The sequence below is a fragment of the Haplochromis burtoni genome, unplaced genomic scaffold (assembly GCF_018398535.1).
Source record: "Haplochromis burtoni strain Fernald_Lab_line unplaced genomic scaffold, NCSU_Asbu1 Contig_571, whole genome shotgun sequence".
Classification (NCBI taxonomy): Eukaryota; Metazoa; Chordata; class Actinopteri; order Cichliformes; family Cichlidae; genus Haplochromis; species Haplochromis burtoni.
The window spans coordinates 207,570-229,468 of NW_024582932.1; the positions used below are offsets into that span (position 1 = coordinate 207,570).

The window sequence follows — 21,899 nt, forward strand, 5'->3', positions numbered from 1 at the left end:
TGTGTGTGTGTGTGTGTGTGTGTGTGTGTGTGTGTGTGTGTGTGTGTGTGTGTGTGTGTGTGTGTGTGTGTGTGTGTGTGTGTGTGTGTAGAAAAGAGAGTGAAAGGGTAAGCCTTTGCTGTGGTTAAACATTAGCGCCAGGCAGTCAGTAATCCAATCACACACACATGATCTGTGCCCTTTTGCAGGAAGCGCCCTGTGAAGGGTCTCTATCTCAGGACTTCATTACAATTAAATGAGCACATAAATAGTGCACACATGGTAATAAGAAAATGGGAGGATTCGAAATACGAACAAGGTATAAAGAGTCTGAAGTGAAATGCAGTTATGCAAGAAGTGAAAACAAGTAGACCTATGAGGGAAAAAGGAAGGAAATTACTTAAAAAAGTAGCAAATGAACCAAAAAAAAAAAAAAACCCACTCAAAACTACACACTGAGCATTTGGTGCAAAATTCTAGTCTGTGTTTGTATTTGGATAAATGATGTTCTCTGTGTTTCAGCATACCAATTTTGAAAGAAACTAATGGATACAACATCATTATGGTGAAATATAGGAGGAGGAGGAATATACTTGTCCCTCACCTGATCTCAGTCCGATTGAGCTGCTGTACCATTTAATTAGGTGATAACAGCCTACTCAGAGGTGGGGGAGGCAGTATCTGAGCCACGTTAATTATATCTTCTATTTTCCGAGGCAGGTCTATAGATAACAGTGCTGTGCTGTGATCCAAAAACACATATAAACATAAAATAAGCACAATAAAGAAACCTCTTAGTTGGTTTTATATGTCATTTTAAATCTAACTCTCTCATCAGTTGGGCTACTTGTAGGTCTGTGTATAGTAGTCAGGATTCCCTTTGAGGATGTCAATACTGCCACCCGGAGCTGCTGGTTCCTGCTATATTGTTGCCCACTCTTATAGATCTTCCTTTTAAAGAATGCTCCTCATGTTCTTAGTAGGCTTGAGGTCAGTGGATGGTGGCTGTCACAGCGTGATTGTTTTCCTTTTTATTCCAAGGGGTAAAGGATGTTTTGTGCAGCAGGAGATAGAGATACCATTTGAAAATGTATCTCTTGGAATCATTTCATGTATTGTGGAAATCTTTTTATGACTCTTCTTTAACACTAGAATGAACCAATTATAATTTGATGGTCACTGGTACAAACCACAGTAACCCATATGGCAAACAAACAAAAAAAGCTGTGTCCAAGGATTTCTGAATCCAACCTTTTCTCATCACATACTAATGTATGTAATGAGTGGCTGGCTTTGCACATCTCTCACCCCCTTACTCACCCGTTATGAAAGCTTCAAAAGCACTCTTTTGCACCACATTTAAACCTAGTGGTGAAGTGTCATTTTCCTACATGCAGGATTGCTGTTGTGAACCATGACCAGCTGTATTCATTGTCTAAAGATAACACGTGAGTGACAGTGTAAGTCAAAAGCCCAATGGAAGTCAGACGCTGAAAATGAAATAATAACAATAATAAGAAAAGAAAAACCTCCGGCCATCCCTGAGTCATAAGAATACCAACCTTTGAAACAGAACTGTTATCTTTCTCTGCCACAGCTGCTGCCAAAACACTTTGTGTGTAAGGAAGAGATGCCAGCAACATGTGACAGTATTTGATGCACTGAGGTAATAATGGGTCACCAGAATCTGTAGAAAACAAATTTAATCCAAACTGAATTTGCAGAAACAAAGAGTGAAACTGCTCAAATATGTATTTTGCAGACCTACTGCTTATAAAGGGAAAAAATGATATTTCATATCAGATCTTGATAAATTGAATATTAAAGTTGATAATCTTTCCTAAAAAAAATGAATTGTGTAATTTATGGAAACCCAGATCTTTAAACTGTAGAGAGCTGTAAAATCCTTTTTTTTGAGCAGTTAAAAAAAATCTAATTTGTTCTTATTGTTATCTTTTCATATCAACCCAACTCATAGTGACAGGATTGTTGTCCTTTTGGACTCAGGGGAAAGTTGGCTGTCAAGTGCCCGTGTAATTTAAACTCCATCCTCTTTCCTGTATTGATCCTGGTGTGTCACTGAGCTGTGCAGCATGATGGTGTATATCTGTTGATGCAATATTTATAAGATAACTTTATAATTGTCAGGAAGCATTCAGGTCATGTTGAGCTATGTGACGGCTTGTCAAAGTCAAAAGGTTATCAAAGGTTATCTTTCTAACACATCCTACCTACTTAACCACCCACTGAAGAGTTTACTTTTGATAACACAGAAATTGCTCTCCTTGGATAATGTCAAAACAACCAGGAAGAATAAAACAAAGAAAATATAATTTAAGCTTTTGAAATGTTGGTAGCATTTTTTGTCAGGGATATTTTGTATATCCTTCTTAGATCTTAGTCAAAATCTCTGCAGCAACACAGCACATGATTTATATATTATTTCATTTTTTATTTTTTATGAGTTTTGTGTTGTCAGAAAGAAAAAGCTAATTTTCAGACATTAGGGTGAGTGCAGCATGGGAAGTAAATTATGTCATCTACTAATTGGAAGGTTGGTGGCTCGATCCTTGGCTACTCCCAGTCTGTGTGCCAAATATCCTCGAGCAAGACACTAACCCCAGTTTGCTCTCTATTGCATCCGTTGTAGCATGAATGTGTGTGAATGTTTCTTTCCAAGCTCTTGAGACTGTGTGTGAATGTTAGATAGAAAGCATTCACAAAAAAGTGAATGGGTGAATAAAGCGCGTTGAGTACAGGTAGAGTTGAAAGGTGCTCTATAAGAGCCAGTCTGTTTACCATTTACCATGCAGGTTATACATGCTTGTATTTGCCGAATATTTAGTCTGCTACACTAAAAGCCATGGGGAAAATGACCTTAAATCCTTTCTTTTAGACTCAAGAAAGGAAGATTGTACTAACCAGACAGTGTTTGCACAGCTTGTCTTTGTGGCTATCAACAAGCGGAGGTTTATGAATGCAGAGGAGACACACAGTCTGAAATACTAAGCTAGCTATACCAATGAATTCTTCCATTAAATCTTCAAAAAGCCATCCCTGAGGGACTAAATGTTTAAACATGCTACAATAATCTAAATGAATGACTTCAATCGTTCACTCTTGTTGTTTAGATGACTGGTTCTCTAGACAGCAGGCCAGTTCTGAGAAGCCACGAGTTCATGAACGGGCATTATCTCTGTAGTTCGGTCTGTAGCAGTTTCTCTTTGGCTGTACCTTGGCCAAAAGTTTTTGTTAGTTATCTGTGTGCACAGCATTGAAAGAGCTAAATCTACTCTGTAGATACTACTATAGATGTTTTGTACTTCACTTGTCCAGTTTCCTCTATTGTTTTAAGGACACGCTGCAGACTGCGCTGGGATATGCCAGGTTTTCACCTAGCTCCTTGGGAATCACCTTGTTGGTGCAAACATGTTATTTTATGCCTAAGAAACAGTGTTAACCTTGGCATTTTACATAGGATTTAACTATAGAGTTAGGAACAAATGATGTGTTTGTACGACAGGCTAGTAACAAAATACCTAAAGACACCATTTAAAATGGGTTCTTTGCTAAGCTCTCTGTTCTGTGTAGACACAACACTGGTTCATCCCTTGAGTTAGGTGTTTGTTTTTTTTTATACATGAATCATACACAGTGTTAAGGGCTAAAAAACTAACAAACAATGGTTAGGTTAAAGGACTGGACTGAAAATAAGAGAAAAAGAAGCCCATGTCCAAGGAAAAACTTTTAAAAAGCTTTGAAAAGTGTAGCTTAAAACCATTTAAAATAATTACAAGAAAGTCTGGGTCCTCAGAAGCAAAATATAAAGAAATGGGTGACACAAGACTTTTGCACAGCACTGTAGTTGTAAACACGTGCATTTGTACTGGTATTCACAACAAACAACTACTACTTGTAGCTGGGAAAGGTGTTAGTTGTAGACACAGATATGAACCTGGGTTACAGTCTTTGAAAGGTCAGTGCACTAGCACATTAAATGCACTATCTTGTGCTGAAAATGTAAATGCACATATAGTCCTGATGAGATACATTTTCAAAATGTGAAATACATAAAGGCTGCTTCTTTCTCTTGAGTTGTCATAAACAATAGCAACAGCAATCATAAGTACAGCTATTTACATACATTCCGTATGTAGACAAAGCATATCACAAGGCACTTAGACTTGAAAGACATTTACATCATGTATTATTCATGATACAGGCCATATAAAGCAACTATACAGTTGATGAACAGAAACAAAAAATCTAAAAGCTGGGGAAAAGTTGAGACTTTTTTCGATGGAGAAAAATAAATGTAATTATGTTTGCTTTTTTTTGTGATACCAGAATATCTTTAGTCTACATCATGTTGTGTCCCTACATTGTTACAATGTTTCCTATCACTTCAATGCACTCAATGCGCTCACCATCTCTCTAATTTTTTCTTCAAGGTTCCCTGAACCACCCCTAGAAATCCCAGCATACTAGTTGAACTGCAGTGAAACATTATGACGTGATAGTCATGCTCATGAATTTATCAGCGTAGTGCAGGGAGAGTTAAGTTCTTCATATTGTTGGTGCTGAATGACAAACCAGCAGCTGAGCTGAAGTTTCAGATACCTCCTGTGTAGGTGTAAGGTTTTGTTATTTTGAAGCACCGAGGACACAGACTCTGTACCGGCATCACATAACAATAAACTTGCTTTAACCACAGCGGTTTGCAGCAAACACAAAAATTACTGACTGTGTGGGTGTTTGAACCTTGATGATGAGAAAATGTATTTAGGCACATCCTCGTGTTGCTCCTGCTCGTGTGCTGCTGCTGAAAAGTGACAGCAGTTCCTGTAGGAATAGTTACACTTTAAAGCTACAATATGCAACTTGGTGCCTTGAGGCGGCACAGGAAAAGAGTATTGGTCCCCATGCCCTCCCCCTCAGTTTAGCAAGTTTACACCCCAACACTTATCACTCATTTTGATTAGCTGTCTACCTAGAAATGCTATCTAGCCTGAGGCTGAGCTAACTGGCGTCCATATGCCCACAACAGGTGTTGAAGAGGCAATGAACGCAGGTAATAAAACAAGCGCTGGTGCTCACTCTTGTTTCCAAATGGCCCTTTACTGCCACACCTTCAGCTTTGTTGCACCTTGATTTCCTTCCACCTCTTTTCGTCTGCTCTGTGCTGTCACTCCCATGCCAAAAGGTATTTGTGACAAGCACAGAATAAAATATGCATTTATTTTTACATGATTTTGCATGATAACATTTATCATGCCCATTTAAAAGATGGGAGCTAGAACACTATTTATTTATCTGTTAACTCATTGATTTATTTATTCATTCAAAGTAAAACTGGTTGTTCACCTTATTCACATTTTGACAGTGTATTGATGTGTTAGCTTTGCTCTTGGGGCACCTGGTATATCAAAGGAAAATTCCAATACACACTATGTTGCTTGTGTTTTTATATAACATTTAAAATAAAAATGGTCAAAGCTTTGTTTTTGTCTATTTTCTGCAAACCTAAACTATCTTCAGAAGACCATTTATTCTGTACTTGTTTATGACTCAAAAAAATGCACTTTCTGAATTTTTTTTCATAATAATTATTCAGGTTGTTTTTATTTAGAGAGAAATAAAACAATTAAATTGAAAAGAACAGCTGTGACATGTTTTTCTTCTTAGAATAATTACATTTCTTCTGTTTTGTCACTGGTTACTATCTACTGCAAAGGCTTTATATCATAATTTACTTAGTGTCGCCATTTTCCGCCATTTTCTGACAAAAGGACCGAAAGCATCCCTTAATTAAAATAAATAAAATGCATACGCATGACAGGTGAATTCTTGAATTTTTGAATCCCCAGAGATAAGAAAAAGAAAACCTCTATGTTGTACCTGAGGTTATATGCACCCAACTACTCCCTCTTTCCTTATTGTGCAGTGAGCAACTTTGCTTCTTCATCTTTGTCTGTGATTGTTTGCTTCATGCTTGCTCTGTTTCTTTATTTGAAGGTGTCCTTGAAAAAACAGTGGAGGGGGAAGCTGCTGCTCTCACCAAGGCTAAGACCCTTTACAAGTCCTGTACCAATGAGAGTGAGTCAGCAGGCAAAAGACATTAACACGCTATGCCTTTTTAGATCTTCTATTATCCTAATGTGAACAGCCATTTTATAAATTGCTGTTGAAGGTTAAATGTTTCTTATTCAGTTTTTGTATTGTCTATCAACAAAACTGTCATGAAAATATACATGAATCATCAATTTAAAAAAAAAAGAACTGCAGTATTTCAGCTTTACATGATTCAAATGAATGCTTTCTTCAGAAGTGATTTGCTTTGGAAGCCACATCAATAAACTCCTCTAAGGCCTCTCAATTGCCACAGGTTTAGTATGTACTTGATAAAACGCAATACAGTGGTTGAATTTCTTTTTAATTGATTTTCACAATTTTATGGGTAGAAAATAAATGTATCTACACCGCAAAACCTATTTTCTTTGATTTTCGCTTCTAACTAGGTTTAATTGAGCTGAGAGGGGGGAGTCCTCTGCTTGACATGCTGCCTGACGTGTCTGAGTGGCCTATAGCTGTTGACAACTGGGAGACCAATTATGGTAGAGAACTTTGGTTCTTTTTCAAGTGTCATTGGGCATGATGTTATTGATGCCATTTCTTTCTTTTCACTTCTTTTTCACTTCTTTTTTCTTATTTCTTCAGGGAGAACATGGAGGTTGGAGGACGTTATTGCCAAGTTGAATGAGAAATATGGAACTCTGCTCTTGGTTAACTTTTTCGTCGGCACTGATGACAGGGATTCAACCTCGCATATCATTCATGTAGGTGTACGCCTGTGGCAAGGAAAAGAACTCACCTCCCTCTGTTCATATTCAAAAAGCCCTCATGTCCCTCTGTTCACTGAAGGTAATGACTAAGCCTTTATTTGGCTTTGATACTGAAAATAAATGTCTTCTTCTCCTTGCCAGTTTGACCAGCAAACAAGCCTTGGCCTGGTGTCCAGAGATTACTATGCATGCACTGGTCCTTATGCAGAGGTCAGTTTGCATGTTTACATGTATACAAATCCACACGCCAGTGCAGTGCAGTTAAAGCGTTTTAATCAATGAATAGTGAAAGCAGTTCCAACTATTCATTTGAGCCCCTGGATTTCATGTCCCTCCGAATTTGTTCCAAAAAAACCACAAATGATGAGGCTATCAGCCCAAACATCCGTTCACATCAGTGCACAAATAAATTTTATTCCTACTCTTAGAAATGTAGTGAGTTTGTATGTGATGAACAAAAACACACACAATGCTGATAACTCTATCTCAATCCAAACCAGATGTGTGAGTGGAACAGACATCCGTTGCTCTGGTTTCACTTTACAGCTTCCTATTTTGCCTTAATTGATATGCATGTTTGCTATAGACAAACTTTGTATCAGTCAAATCTTGATTTAGTCAGTGGTTACTGAAATCAGTGAGTTACAAGTTGTGTTTATTTTACAGGCATGTCGGGCCTATGAGCAATTCATGATTGACCTGGCTAAGCTGATGCGCAAGGACCGAGGATTAGCGATCAATGAAACTCGCATTAGAGAGGAGGTGACACGAGTTATAGACTTGGAGAGAGACATTGCTAATGTAAGTATGGATTTGTACTTTGCAGTTTTACAAGTAGAAATATGAATTCAAATACTTAAGAACCTCCTGTACTTTTCAAAATATGCTTATTATGGCTTTGAGAAATCATGGGAAAGAGATCTTGTTTTCAGTAATGCATACTGTAGTTCAAGCCTGCTCAGTTCCAAGTATTCATCCAGTTCCAAGTCTGATTATGATCAATAACTGAGTGTAAAATAATTCCCGGTCCACTGCGAGAAGTGTGGTAGATATAAAATAGAAATCGTCAAACTAAAACTGGCTAGTTGTCACTGGGCACTGTTGCTAGTCTAGACTTCCTGGTGGTTGAGAGCCGTCCATAATGAAACAGCTAGCAAGATTATGTGGCAAACTGAACTACACCACAATCAAAAATAAACCTCTTTCTCACATCTTACCCTTTTCCAATGATAAGCAACAGAAGACATGTAGTTAAACACATATCATTTTATAAAATATGAAATACACCTTTTTTTCTGAGCTTCTTCATTCCCGTTCTCCTTGACCTATGTGCAGATAAGGGAGTGACATTTTCCTCTTGTTAGTTGAAAGAGAATATTTTTCAGGTAATGGAAAGAGAGACATTGGGATGTCATTGATTTAAAACTACTGTTAGTGATGCAAAGCAGGCTGGTATTAAGCTAAACTAATCTCAATTTTGAGGCTAGTGAATGAGGTGACAGCCATTGAGACTGAATAGTACAGTCAACTAAAATATTACAGAAGAAAGTTAACCATAACCTGGAATGGTAACTTGGAGTAAACTGTCAGTAATAAAGCAGTAAAATAGCAGATACCTTAATAAGCAAGTCAACATAATGAAAAACACTTGCACATTTTTGAGGAGATTCAGTGAGTTGCCTCCTTGTGAAATCCAAGATTTTCTGAATCATACCTGATAGAGCTAACTGACCTGCAGTTAAATGTAGAGCTGCAGGCTGTGGTGACATAATTACTGTGATCATTTCAGTATATAGAGTGTTACGGATTCAAATATTGGGGATGGATACAAGAGGAAAAACCACAATAACAACACTGGTCCGGCCGGGTTGAGTCAAACGATGATTTTAATGATCACACGCGTGGGAGATGGACACCGTACGCAGACAGCATCAGATCTCAAAATGGTGGAGCATTGATCAAACTCTTATAGCCTCTAGTGGCCCCCACCTAATCATAAAAGCCTAAACATTCACATTCTTTCTCTCACACGGCGCCTAAGCTACGACCTTGGCTCCCTGTTTATCTGCTCCTGCTGAGATGGGGCAGAAAACTCCAGTAAATGGTAAATGGCCTGTATTTATATAGCGCTTTTACTAGTCCCTAAGGACCCCAAAGCGCTTTACATATCCAGTCATTCACCCATTCACGCACACAGTCACACACTGGTGATGGCAAGCTACATTGTAGCCACAGCCACCCTGGGGCGCACTGACAGAGGCGAGGCTGCCAGACACTGGCGCCACCGGGCCCTCTGACCACCACCAGTAGGCAACGGGTGAAGTGTCTTGCCCAAGGACACAACGACCGAGACTGTCCAAGCCGGGGCTCGAACCGGCAACCTTCCGATTACAAGGCGAACTCCCAACTCTTGAGCCACGATCGCCCGTATGTTCTGTTCTCTTCTAATCAGACAAATAAGGCGATGACTTTCTGCGAACAGTATTTCTTATAACTCAGCAGTATAATGCATCATAAAACAATATCATTCATTCACAATAAATCCGCAGTCTAATGTAATGCAAATCAGTTTAACAAATGCAATAGTTATCACCTTCTTCTAATTCAGGAGAATAATGCAAACTAAAACGACATAATAATTCACAATCTTTAATTAGGGGTATAACATGGCATAAAATAATATTATAATCCCACAAGAGGCAACCTACAACTGATGTAAGTTAAAATGCAGGCAAAAACTTTAGCAGGGCAAAGAGCAGGTTCAGTAGCTTTATCTTTCTGTCTAAGCTGGTACTTCTTGACAGACTGGAAAGATGATGGTTCAAAGGTTCCTTCTTCCTTCTGTATTCTAGTTCTGTTTTTTTTCATCTAACTTAACACAAAAGGTTTCTGTTAGCAGGATGACCCCCCTGTCATCCATTTGTAGACCAAACCTCCCTCCTCTGTGTGTGTGTCTGTGGTTCCAGTCTGTAGCAGCTGATGTCTAAAACAAGCTGTTAACCAGCCTGATCCCAACACCGTGACTTTTCATCAACAGTTTTCCACACTCTGTGTTTGTCATCCTAGTCTGTTCTGCTCTGCTCTCTGCCATGCTTCACTTCTCCTCCACTCAGCTGCTGGCTTTTACAAGGCAGTCACACCATTCGCACTCTGACATTTACAGAGCCAAAGCCTCCTGGGACGCCAAATACGTTTGATGCTGCTGGACCTGCACTGCAACTGTACGCATGTGTCGGGAAACAGGAGGGTTGTGACAGCATTCTTGATTTTTAGCCCCTCTGTCTTGCTCTTTCCAAGGCTACTGATACCCCAGAGGATCGTAACAACCCGGTGTTGCTTTACAACAAGATGGAACTGGGGGACCTGAACGCCAACTTCACCCTTGAGGTTGAATCACAGGTAAAAAAAAAATTCTTTATGTACCACAGTTTGCTGTTTTCATTTCACATAGATACTTCTTTCTCATTTTTATCTTCTTCTCCTCTTTATCTCTGGGGGGATTTAAAAAAAAAACAAAAAACTCATTTTGAAGCTATTTGACTGGAGTTACTTCACAGCTAAAATAATGAATACAGTCAACATCAGCGTCCCTGACACAGAAAAGGTCATAAACTACTCGCCCAACTATTACAGAAGGCTCAACCTGATCTTGGCCAAATACACCAAGAGGTAGGTGTGTTCATTTAAGTCTGTATCTGTGATGGAGTATAAAAGCCTGTTTTTGTTTCTAAGCTTGTGGGGGAGGGAGTGCACAGTATTGATAGCTTTGTGTGAGTATGATTGCTTTTTTCTCAACATGTTTCTGTCTACTCACAGGGATCTGCAGAACTACATGGTGTGGCGTTTTGCTATGAACATGGTGGTGGGTCTTAGCAGAGCTTACAGAGACACCAGGAAAGCCTTCCGCAAGGTACACGTACAGGACCTTGATGCTGTTATAGTCCATGGAAGGTCCTGTTTGCAGACACTGCTGCTTACCTAAGTTATTAAAAGAAATGCAAACAACACAGGGTGCAAAGATGTTAAAAATGTTTGCAGTAATGTTCCTGCTGGTATGGGGCTAAATGACAATACTTATGCTTTGAATTAAATGCTAAAGTTAGCATGGGATCATGTTTAAGATGCCAACATGCTGATCATTTGCAGGTTTGTTTACCACTGTCACCACCTTGCTGGAATATGTGAGCATGTTAACACTTGGCAATTAGTGCTAAACAGAAACGATCTAAACCACAGTTACATTAGCACATAAGGCTGCTTCCAAATGGTTATTTACTGCACTTTTTTGCTACTTTCATAAAGCAATATCAGTTACCTTAAGCTGATACAGTTTATCTTCTAACACTGACAAGGTTACTGGAAAACCATCTAAGGTTAAAACATGTTTGAGATTTGTCTATGCAACATGCAAAATAGGCACATTTTTAGAAATTAGAAGATTTTATATTTTCAATGATTTTTTTTTTTTTTGGGGGGGGGGGTGTTAAGAGTTTTCATTTTGAAAAATTCTTTAAAATAAAGTGGGGGATGGGAATCAAACCCTACCGCCACCCACACACCTATTTAATTGATGCTAAAACTGCAGTATCAGTCAGGCTCTAATAAGCAGTCGATTTCAACACGTTGCTTCATTCATATTCTTCCTCCATGCCTTAAAAATCTTGGTAATCCTTTTTCTAATCTAATCATTTCCCCACTGCCCCATTTCCTATTGCCATGAGCCTCTTTAAACAATATGCTGACCAGTTTATCCTTCATCTTTAATTGATCTGTGCCTTGTTACTTTCCCTGCAGGCTCTGTCTGGTACGACGTCAGAGGCAGCAGTGTGGCGACAGTGTGCTCTGTACGTCAACAACAACCTGGAAAATGCTGTGGGACGACTTTATGTGCAGGAGGCATTCTCTGAAAAGAGTAAAGAACTGGTCAGTAGAAGGTGCATTAGGCTTTGTATTGTTAAAACACATTAGACTCAATCAAAGATAAAGAGCTCTTGGAAATATCCTTCATTAGACAAGATACAATCTCTGTAATGGAATTCCGCACCTTGTTTATTGAAAGCTGAAACTGATAATCTAAAAATGCCTCTGCAGGGCATTACAAGAGGAGTGTGGACGTTTATGTATTCAGTTAGTCATACATACAACAAAAAACATGTGTTTCAGGCACATCTGATGGAGAGTATTTTGACACCCACTTGTGTTTTTGTCACATTTGTGTCTTGTCTATCAGAATACTGTAGTTTTTGCTTGCCTCCACTCAAAGCAGCTGAACAAGGTGTCCTTGTTAGCATGATCACACCACCCACACTGTAAATTCAAACTGCCTATGCATGTGTATGTGTGAGCTGTGGCATCTGACATTGTGCATGTGAATCAATTTTTATTTGCGACCATGTACAACTTTCACAAATAGAAATACATTATTGTACATTTCTGTCATATCATCAAGAATTTTACAGTATCTGTGTATGGCAGTACATCCTCTGATGCACACAATACACACATTTCATTGTGACTAACTGACCTGCAGCTGCCACACTTTCTTTAAGTGACACAGATACAGTATCTTTTTGATATGTTCTTCTTTCCTTTCAGTGCGTACTTTAGGTAAATTGTTGTTTTATACTGCTGCTATTAGTATACCATCGATACAATATATACTCATCTGCCACTTTATAAACCAAGGTATGCAGAAGAGCATCTCAGAGGTCACAACACCTCAAATCTTGAAGCAGATGGGCTACAGCAGTAGAAGACCACAATCGCTGCCACTCCTGTAAACTAACAACAGGAAACTGAGGCTGTAACTTACATCAGCTCATCAAAACTAGACAATAAATGATTGGAAACATGGTACCTGGTCTAATAAATCTCAGTTTGAAAGCATGGTTCCACCTTGCCATGAATCAATAGCACAAGCTGCTAGTGGTGTAATGGTGTGGGGGAAATTTAATGATAGACTTTGGGGTTTTAAATTAAGTGTCATTTAAATACCATAGTCTATGTGTATAGTCTATCTATCTTCTGATGTTTTTTGTGTTCCAACAGAATAACACACTGTATGATAAAGCTGGTTTATTGAACATAACATCACCAGATGTCAATACAATAATAGACCACCCTTGGGACAGGGTTGAACGGGATATATGCAGAAACAAATCTGCAGCAGCTGATGCTATCATGTCAATATAGCCCAAAATCTCTCAGGAGTTTTTCCAGCATCTTGATTAATCTAAAAATTAAGGCATGGTACTAGAAAAATATACCTAATAAAGCGGCCAGTGAGTGTATATATGACTTCTCAAAAAAAATAAATAAATAAATAAAAGGAAAAACCCTAACAAAAGTTATTATTGCAATGAATAATTTAATTTAACCAACCTTTCAGATGTAATTAGCAAGTCTTATATATAATATGCATTCAGAAATATATTTCGGCTAAACATGTCATGGTTGCGGCTGTGTGCAGGCAGGATGAGGACCCAAACCCAAGCTCACGGAGGCAGGATTGAACTCAAAACACAGCTTTATTGCTGGACAGAAAAACCATACAAACTAAACTGGAAACTATAACATATTGCACGGAGAAACACACAGCCATGAATGAGGGAGAACGTGACACAGAACGGAGGGAGACACAAATACACAGAGGGTTAATGAGGGAAGTGGGAGCACACGGGGAACACAGGTGAAACTGATAATCATAACAAGACACGGCAGGAGTAAATGCAACACTGACGGGAGACTGTCAAAGTAAAACAGGAAGTACACAGAGGTTCAGACAGGAGGAGAGAGAGCCCGGGGAGAGCACAGACATAACGGGCTGGGGAAAAGATGGAATAAAACACAAGGAGGGGAAACAAGGGCTCACAGATACACAGAGGGTAATCAAATAAGCAACATCTTAACAGAACCTAGGAACCACGGCATAAATAAAGAACAAAATACAAAACACACGAAAACTAAGAATACTGGACCAACATGGCCCAGGACCATGACAAAACAACACAAACACTCACAAATCAAATAAGAGGAATGTTTCCAGCACTTTGTTGAATCTGTGCAACAATGATTTAGGACAGTTCTGAAAACAAAAGAGAGTCCAAACTGGTACTTGAAAGGTGTACCTAATAAATTGACCAGTAAGTATATATGGTATATAAAGTAATTCAAAATAGTTAATGTAGATGGTAAATATGTAACTCTGATAAGTTGAATTAAAATATTTTTCATTAGATTGTTGCTAAAACGTTACATTTCTAAGCATCCCTCTTTTTAATCTGATAAGGTAACTTTGGGTCCAACTGTCTACTTTTCCAAACTCAGTCCATGTGGACTAAATCATGGTGAATGAAAAATATCTATTTTTGAGCACTTTGCTAGCTTTGGGTAGATAATGCACCTAATTTGCAGCACTGTGTGACAAAGAAGCATAATCATACTAAAACTTTGACTAAAAGAAAAAAAACAACAACTGGAACACAGCGTATCCATGCACACAACACTATCACAAGTATGTTAAAAGGTTTTTAGAAAAGCCTCTTAAGTATAATCGCTGCTGGTTTGTCAGCAACCACAGTGTGCTCTCCAAGTCGTCACGCATTATGTTAGCTAGGGCTCTGCTAATGTGATGAGAAGCTGGTGTGCCTTTTGTCTGCCTACTGTGGCCTCAAAATAAATCTGTGGTTAGAGGACTCTTGAAGGGTGACCTTTGATGTCTCTGAAGTTATTTTTTTTTTAATTTCCTGTTTCTGTTCTCTTTGTATTTGTTATTTGGTGGCGATTCATTTCACTTTCATTTGAATTGTCCCAGTTGTGTATTTGTTGTGCTTGTGGCCAAAAAACCTTTGCCTTTTTAAGTCTGATGGCCAAAGTACAGGCATGGTTTGCACTGGTGCCGTCAGTCAGATCGTGAAAACATATAGCTCAGGGCAAATACATTATAGAAACATGCACCACAGGTTTCACTGAAAAGTGAGCTTTTGATGTGATGACTGATGATTTTTGAATTTGCATAAGAAAATCTCATTATCTGAAGCTACTATTGCTCTGAAGCATCTTTTCACTTGCACTCGTTCATGTGTTAAATAAAAATAATATAACTGGCCTGCCTATCGCATGGATGCCGTTATGCTGCAATATCTCTTCTATAATTTAAATTCATAAAGCTCAGGATCATTCGAGTAACCAGAAATGAAACCCTAAAATGCTGAATGCATCTATAAGCGAATGTAGATTTTTAAAATATGTAGAGCAGTAGCATGATCAATAATGTATTTGTAACCATGCAGTCAAGGAGTGAAGACATCTACTGTAGAGAATTTTAATACAAGATGAGACTTTTATATGTACAAAGAAATATCTCTTTAATAATAATTTTCTTTTAGTAGTTGTATTTGTTTTTAGTCACTAATGAAGCATATCTGATTATTGCCAATTTACAGCCAATTTTAACACTTGATAGAAAAAAATATGTCATGTTAAACTAATATCACACTTCTGAAAATGTCTGCCAAGGTCAGCAGACTCCTACACAGAGTGTAACCTGGAGTTGTTCTGCATTCATACGTGACTATGTAATAATGAGGCTTAATTCAGGGAAGTGCATTTTTATGAATTTGTTGCCCAGTATGTTGCAAGATTGCTTGGCATAACTTCAGATGACTTTTGATGATAGTCTCCTTCTGCAGTAAATTTGTTCTGACTGATATGATGAGGTTTTCACTCTTTGTTTGTGTTTGTGTGGTTTGGCTTAGATGGAAGAGATGATTAAAGGCATTCGGGAAGTGTTCATTAGTAACCTTGATGACCTGACATGGATGGATGCAGAGACCAAGAAAGCAGCTGAGGAGAAGGTATTGCTTATACTTTTAGCTATAACAGTTAATGATTGTTATACGTATAGTCCATTCTGAATTTCGGGATAGTTGATGGCTAAAAATGTTTGTTCAATTTTCTCAACCTATTCTTGAGCAGGCCCGAGCTATTCGGGAACGGATCGGCTATTCAGACAACATCATGGATGGCGAATATCTTAACAATGAGTACAAAGATGTAAGTATCTGAAAATATGCAACTGAGAATGTTTTCCTTCTTTCATGGAATCATTTCAGCAGAATACAGAGCGCCTTTATTGTAGCCGCATATCGGTTCTGTGAAAAATCTCTGTGAATTCCTGGCTTTTATGAGTTTTGCTGGAGAATATATGGCCAAGTGTTGATAGCTCTCATCTCGGCTAATCCTCCTGTTTTTCTGTGTGTTGGTGTTAGCTGAGCTACAGTGCAGAGGAGTACTTTGAAAACATCCTACAGAACCTGGAGTATGTGCAGAAGAAACGCCTGCGGAAACTCAGAGTAAAAGTCAACAAAGAAGAGTAAGCTTTCCATTGAGGGGTAGAATAAACTGCCTTATTCCAGATGTATATTAAGCTGCAATTATTAGCATTTAAATTAGCAGTAATAAATCAGTTTTTTTCTTTTTTTGCCACTTTTGGTGTACCCCAGTATCTCACATTTAGCACAGTGCACTGATCATTCTCCCACACATACTCCTACCCACGTATAGAGTTCAGCTTTCCTCGGCTGGGAGGCTAACATTAGCCCAGCTATTAATAACTGCAGGTTAATTTTGATATATTTCATCAAACATGCATTTCACAGTAGTCTAGTGCTCTTTACTGTAGCAGTAGTGCTCTTCACTGTAGGTTAATTCCAACATCTTTCTCCAGGTGGGTAACTGGAGCTGCTGTTGTCAATGCCTTCTACTCATCCAGCAAAAATCAAATAGGTATTTCACATATATGCAAAGATTAAACTGCAAAAGACTAAAACAATACATATTTTATGTATTTGCTGATTTATTTATTTTACTTTTCTTGGTGTCAGTGTTTCCTGCTGGAATCCTTCAGCCTCCTTTTTTCAGCAAAGGCCAGGCTAAGTCTCTCAACTATGGCGGCATCGGCATGGTAATCGGTCATGAGATCACACATGGCTTTGATGACAATGGTATGAGTTTCCGCATTGTTACTCTTTGTTCCTCCCTGGGGCAGTTCTGGCAGACTGCATTGATCTTTGGAAAAATAAATTATATATATATGTAATAGATTTCCCCTTGTAACTGGTACCAGAAAAACATGTTTTGTAACACCATTTAGGATCTCAGAACTTTTTTTCCAACTTGGTTCTGCTTCAGAGATGAGAGGATTTATTTATACTGACATCTACTGTTCACAAACACACAAATGTAAATGAAATATGCAACTAACATAGAATATATGTTAGTTGCTATATGTTATATAGCATTTGAGTGCTGTTGATATTCTTGTTTTCTTGTTCATCAAGTTCAACCTGTCCACGTCCCATTCATTCTTTAGGCCGTAACTATGATAAGGATGGCGACCTGAAGGACTGGTGGACACCAGACTCAACACAGAGGTTCCTCGAACTGTCGAAGTGCATTGTTGATCAGTACGGAAACTTCTCTTGGGATCTCGCTAGTGGACTACATGTACGTTCATCTGAACTACATCCATCCTTCTTCTTTCTCTTATCAAATTTCCTCCCATATTTTCCCCCAATATTATCATGAACTTTACTTTATCTCATTTATTTGCTTTCCTGTTACCTTTGCCAGCTTATCTGTTGGTCATTTTTCTGTCTTTCCACACATTTTGCTGCCTCATACCTTCTCTGCTCCAGGTGCCTTTAATATTTTGTGTTGACATATCAATGGCTCTTCCTCTCCTTCTCTTTGTCTCACCTTCTGTGTCCTTTTCTTTTGAACAATGCTTCTTTTATCCCTTGTAAAATGATTTCCTATATCCCAAAAGTTATATGTACGATTTGCTGAAATACAGAGGAAAAATTACAGCCTCCTTCTGTCCTTTTCCCCTGTCAATCTTTGTGTTCTATGTCCCTATATCGCCTCTCCAGTTAAATGGTAACAACACCCTCGGAGAAAACATTGCTGACAATGGAGGGATACGACAGGCGTATCAGGTAATGAGCCTGGAAAAAAAAAGAGAGAGAGAGAAAGTCCTTTTAAGAGGCCCAGTTTACAGATAAGAGAGGAGGTGATTCAGTCTGCAGCTTGCTATTGTCATCTGCTTTCTAACATTAATAGACTAGTTATTTTGTTAGGTCACAGGCTGGCTCATTAGCTATTGTAAACACAGCAATAAAGGACATAATGTCGCTGCTGGATGTATCAGTTTTAGCTTGGCAAAGCACAGAAAAGACATTCAAAGACTTGAATGCAACATGAAAGAGCAGGTATAGTATTTTCACATAAATTATACATGTCTAACAAAGTACATACACGGTACACTTTTTTTTCTTTCTCTTTCAGCGCAAAGTCTAGATTATTTTTCTAATTAATACGTAGATCTCAGGGAGACAGGATGGATCCATATGCATTTATTTTTCTGTCTGCAAACATGGTGACATAAGTTATGATTTCATAATCAGTGTGATTTTTGGATGTATTCAACATGACTGCTGGGTAAGATTGTGTCACTGATTTAGGCCTACAAGAACTACATAAAGCAGCATGGAGAGGAACCACCTCTGCCTGGAATTGACCTTTCCCATGATCAACTCTTCTTCCTAAACTTTGCTCAGGTAATAGCCTTACTGTCTGATGCAGCAGTTGTTTGTTGAATAATAAGCCATTTTTTACACATGCATTGTAGTTCTGATCTTTCCTAGGACTGTAGGCAACATTAGAAAAATATCCTGCAAAATGTGCATGCTTCGTGATGGATGGATGGATGAATTGGTGGATTGATTGAATGATGGATGGATTGATGGATGACTGGGTTAAGCAATGGATAGATGTGCAGATTTCTTGGTGCAATTCAGTGCATCCTAATCACTGTCTTTTTACAGGTGTGGTGTGGAACACATCGGCCAGAGCAAGCTGTTAATTCCATTAAAGTTGACGTACACAGTCCAGGGAAATTCAGGTAAACTCAAACCAAGAGTATTTTCTCTACATCAATCAGCTATGTGCTGCCGGCAAAGGGCAGAAAACAAATTACAATGGTAGCTAACATTTTAAAACCTAGACAAAATGATATGTCATGTTAATTTCACTTTCAAGTCCCCGTCTAATATAACAACTTCAGCTCCAACCATCAATCTCCTCTCTATGTTCACAGGGTACTAGGCTCCCTTCAGAATTTCCCAGAATTTGCCAAAGCATTCAACTGCAACAAAAGCAGCTACATGGTTCCTGACAACATCTGCCGTGTGTGGTGATTCACATACCTCTGGGATGGGTCCTCCCCATTCCCCTACAGTACCTCTACCCTCTGATTTTTGAAGAACTCACCGGGGGCTGCATTAAAATGGAAGCTTCCCTTAGCTCTTGACTGGATGGACCATGGCTGGTGGACTGACACTGCAGTATGGACTTCATCCAAGGACGGCAGCACACTGTACCCTCGTAGATGGATGGACTGAGCACTGTCTCTCCACCTCTGACACTGTAGTTCATTCATTCAGCCCAATTATTCTCCTACTCACTGGATACAATCACTTTTGTGTTTTTGTTTTTATTTTTCTCTCAATTTTTCTTGTTTTGCTTCTCATTTATGAGTCCAATGTGTATTTGTGAGTGCACATGTGAGTGTGTTTCAGTCTAAATTCTGCAAAAGTATTTGGCAGAAGAGCAGCAGACAGACAAATGTGCTCAGCCCACTGGCATATGAATACACCAGACACCCACTCACACTCATATACATGTAACAGGGCTGAACCACTCTATTGTATGTGGGACTGAGCTGTACTCTCATAAAACCTCAGCTGGTTTCAGCCTTCATCAACATGCTGATCCACTCTTCAGTGTACTCATAGTGTAATCTTTGGTCATCCATAAAACTAGATTAGATAAATTATTATAGAAAATCAAAAGTCATTTTATTATATAGAGCAGCGAGTATTTAATCGCGATCGCATATTACACAGTGCTGTTCTATAATCAATGCTAACATCTTTACCACAGTTGGCAGGTGGCTGCTCTTCATTAGCAGAACGTGGATTATAAACCAAAATGAAGTTTTTGCCTTTAAGATGACACCTGGTCATAAGTCCTAAAGACGACAATCGACAGACACCAAACCCTTTTCGTTCTTCGAGACTCCTGAGTGTTTCCGTGTGAATGAATGTCTCTGTGTCTTTTCCAGTCTTTGTACGTCATTTGTTATAACTGCCTGCTGTTTGTCAAGCAGATTGGTATGCCTTACAGTTGTGCTACTCTGTGTGAGTGTGTATGTGCATTTGTGGGAGAACAAAGGATAAGAAAATGTATTATTAAACAAGTAGCTCGGCTTTTTCTCATGCTCATTTGCTTTCTCGTTAAGAATTGGATGAGAAAATCAACACCACTCTCACGTCTCAGTGTTTTAGCCAGCTGCCATATGACTTAACTTAGCATAACGAGTGCAAAAAGCTGTCCGTGGTCTGTCCAGTTTATATAATAACCCCGGCTTGATTTCAGTAATTGCCACATTGCGTTTCATGTTTTTATCAGTACGAAAAGCCAAAGTCAAAAAAGAATCTGATTTTTAATAAACTCATGTGAGCGTATTATTAATCTTCCAAACTTTTGATAAGACATTGAATAAGTGTGTTCATAAAATGTTTAACTATTGAGAAGAAGCATAGTGATTTCCCATTTTTATCTTGGCTTAATCTTACAAAGTGTGCCATATAGCCAATGTTTTCTGTTTTTGTTTTAAGGTGATTATAAGCACAAAGCAAAAAGATTAAGCTTCTTATATAGTTTCAGAAACATTAAAAAAAATCACAAGTGCATCCATTTTTTGAATACAGGTGATTGTATTGAATCAGTAGAATTTAATTAACCATTTCATGTGGTTTTATTTTTTAATGATAAAATGTAAGTTGAAAAAGCTAGAAATTAGTGCAATGAATGATGTCCATGATCATGTAGACCACAGACTGTATACACCTTACATGTCCAAACTATATATATATATATATATTCAAGCTCCCAGGCCTTTGGTAGAGCACTACAGCTTGAAAGCTAAACTGCCTGCAGGGGCGAGCGGGAGATATATGTATCGATATCTATATAGATATATCTATATATATCTATATCTATATACATCTATATATAGACAGATATTCACAATGCTATTTGTGCTAGCTGTTTTTGTGTCTATATTGGTCACTCGGTTTTCTTTCTCTCACTTTCAGTCCACTTGTAGAAAGACAGAAATACCTCAGTTGCCTGTATTTAGATACTTTCTAAGAATGACTGATTATCATCTTGAGAAGCATCTTTCTTTCAGAATAAACCTTTAAAAAACACAGTATGTCTGCAGACAGCTTGACTTATTATGTTCATGGGTGTTTTCGTTCTTTGGCTCAAATATATTTCTGAACGCATGTTATCTGGGATAGGAAGGACGTGCTAGTAACATGTGAAAGGTTGGTTAATCTTGTCAGAAATCCTTGAGAAACAAGAAATCAAAATTTTGGGCGAAGCTGAAGTCATTTACTACAATAATTAGCTGATGATATAGTTTTTTTTAAATTCTCCTCTTCTCAGTTTTTCAGAAATGCCTAATTCTTAGAATAAACAAAGCACTGGAAACCTTACTTAGCAATTTTGGTTCATATTGACATGATAGGATGCCAAGAGAATATCTCCTACACCACTACAGCCTGAACTGACATAACCGGGATGGATCAATGTTTTTATGTTGTTTAAGTCTGACCATACTATCTGAAATCAAAATCCAGTAGATTTGAAATAGTCAGACCAACAAGTCAACTTCTTCTTATCTATTCTAATGTTCGGTTTGACCATGTCTACATAAGTGCTGCCATGTAATTGGTTGATTAAATATTTGTGATAAAGAGCAGTTTAACAGGTGTACCTAATAAAGTTGTGCAGAAAATCATTCAAATATTCTACATCAAAGCTTGAAATCTGCATTTCCCTGATGGCCTTGTAAAGATTAAAGTATGGACATACATTACATTCCACTCACACAATAGTGTTGACTTGATGAGTGTATTATGAATAAAGTGGTTTATTTTTGAAATTTCC

The 21,899-nt window shown here is 38.3% G+C and overlaps 1 protein-coding gene across 4 annotated transcripts in view; it reads left to right on the plus strand.

Annotated features, from left to right (window-relative positions):
- Window positions 1–21,156, plus strand: part of LOC102289081 (neprilysin) — a 34,655-nt gene extending 13,499 nt beyond the window's left edge. For all 4 annotated transcript variants that reach the window (XM_005948733.3, XM_042214469.1, XM_005948734.3 and 1 more), the window contains exons 5-23: window positions 5,995–6,075; window positions 6,498–6,593; window positions 6,697–6,815; window positions 6,963–7,031; window positions 7,488–7,622; window positions 10,119–10,220; window positions 10,354–10,490; window positions 10,638–10,731; window positions 11,616–11,744; window positions 15,578–15,676; window positions 15,798–15,875; window positions 16,091–16,194; window positions 16,549–16,607; window positions 16,706–16,825; window positions 17,194–17,327; window positions 17,753–17,818; window positions 18,344–18,439; window positions 18,707–18,783; window positions 18,979–21,156. In XM_005948733.3, coding sequence (XP_005948795.1) covers window positions 5,995–6,075; window positions 6,498–6,593; window positions 6,697–6,815; window positions 6,963–7,031; window positions 7,488–7,622; window positions 10,119–10,220; window positions 10,354–10,490; window positions 10,638–10,731; window positions 11,616–11,744; window positions 15,578–15,676; window positions 15,798–15,875; window positions 16,091–16,194; window positions 16,549–16,607; window positions 16,706–16,825; window positions 17,194–17,327; window positions 17,753–17,818; window positions 18,344–18,439; window positions 18,707–18,783; window positions 18,979–19,078 — 1,895 coding nt within the window. In that variant the 3' untranslated portion in view covers window positions 19,079–21,156. The remainder of the gene's footprint in view (window positions 1–5,994; window positions 6,076–6,497; window positions 6,594–6,696; window positions 6,816–6,962; window positions 7,032–7,487; window positions 7,623–10,118; window positions 10,221–10,353; window positions 10,491–10,637; window positions 10,732–11,615; window positions 11,745–15,577; window positions 15,677–15,797; window positions 15,876–16,090; window positions 16,195–16,548; window positions 16,608–16,705; window positions 16,826–17,193; window positions 17,328–17,752; window positions 17,819–18,343; window positions 18,440–18,706; window positions 18,784–18,978) is intronic.
- The last annotated feature ends 743 nt before the right edge of the window (window positions 21,157–21,899 follow it).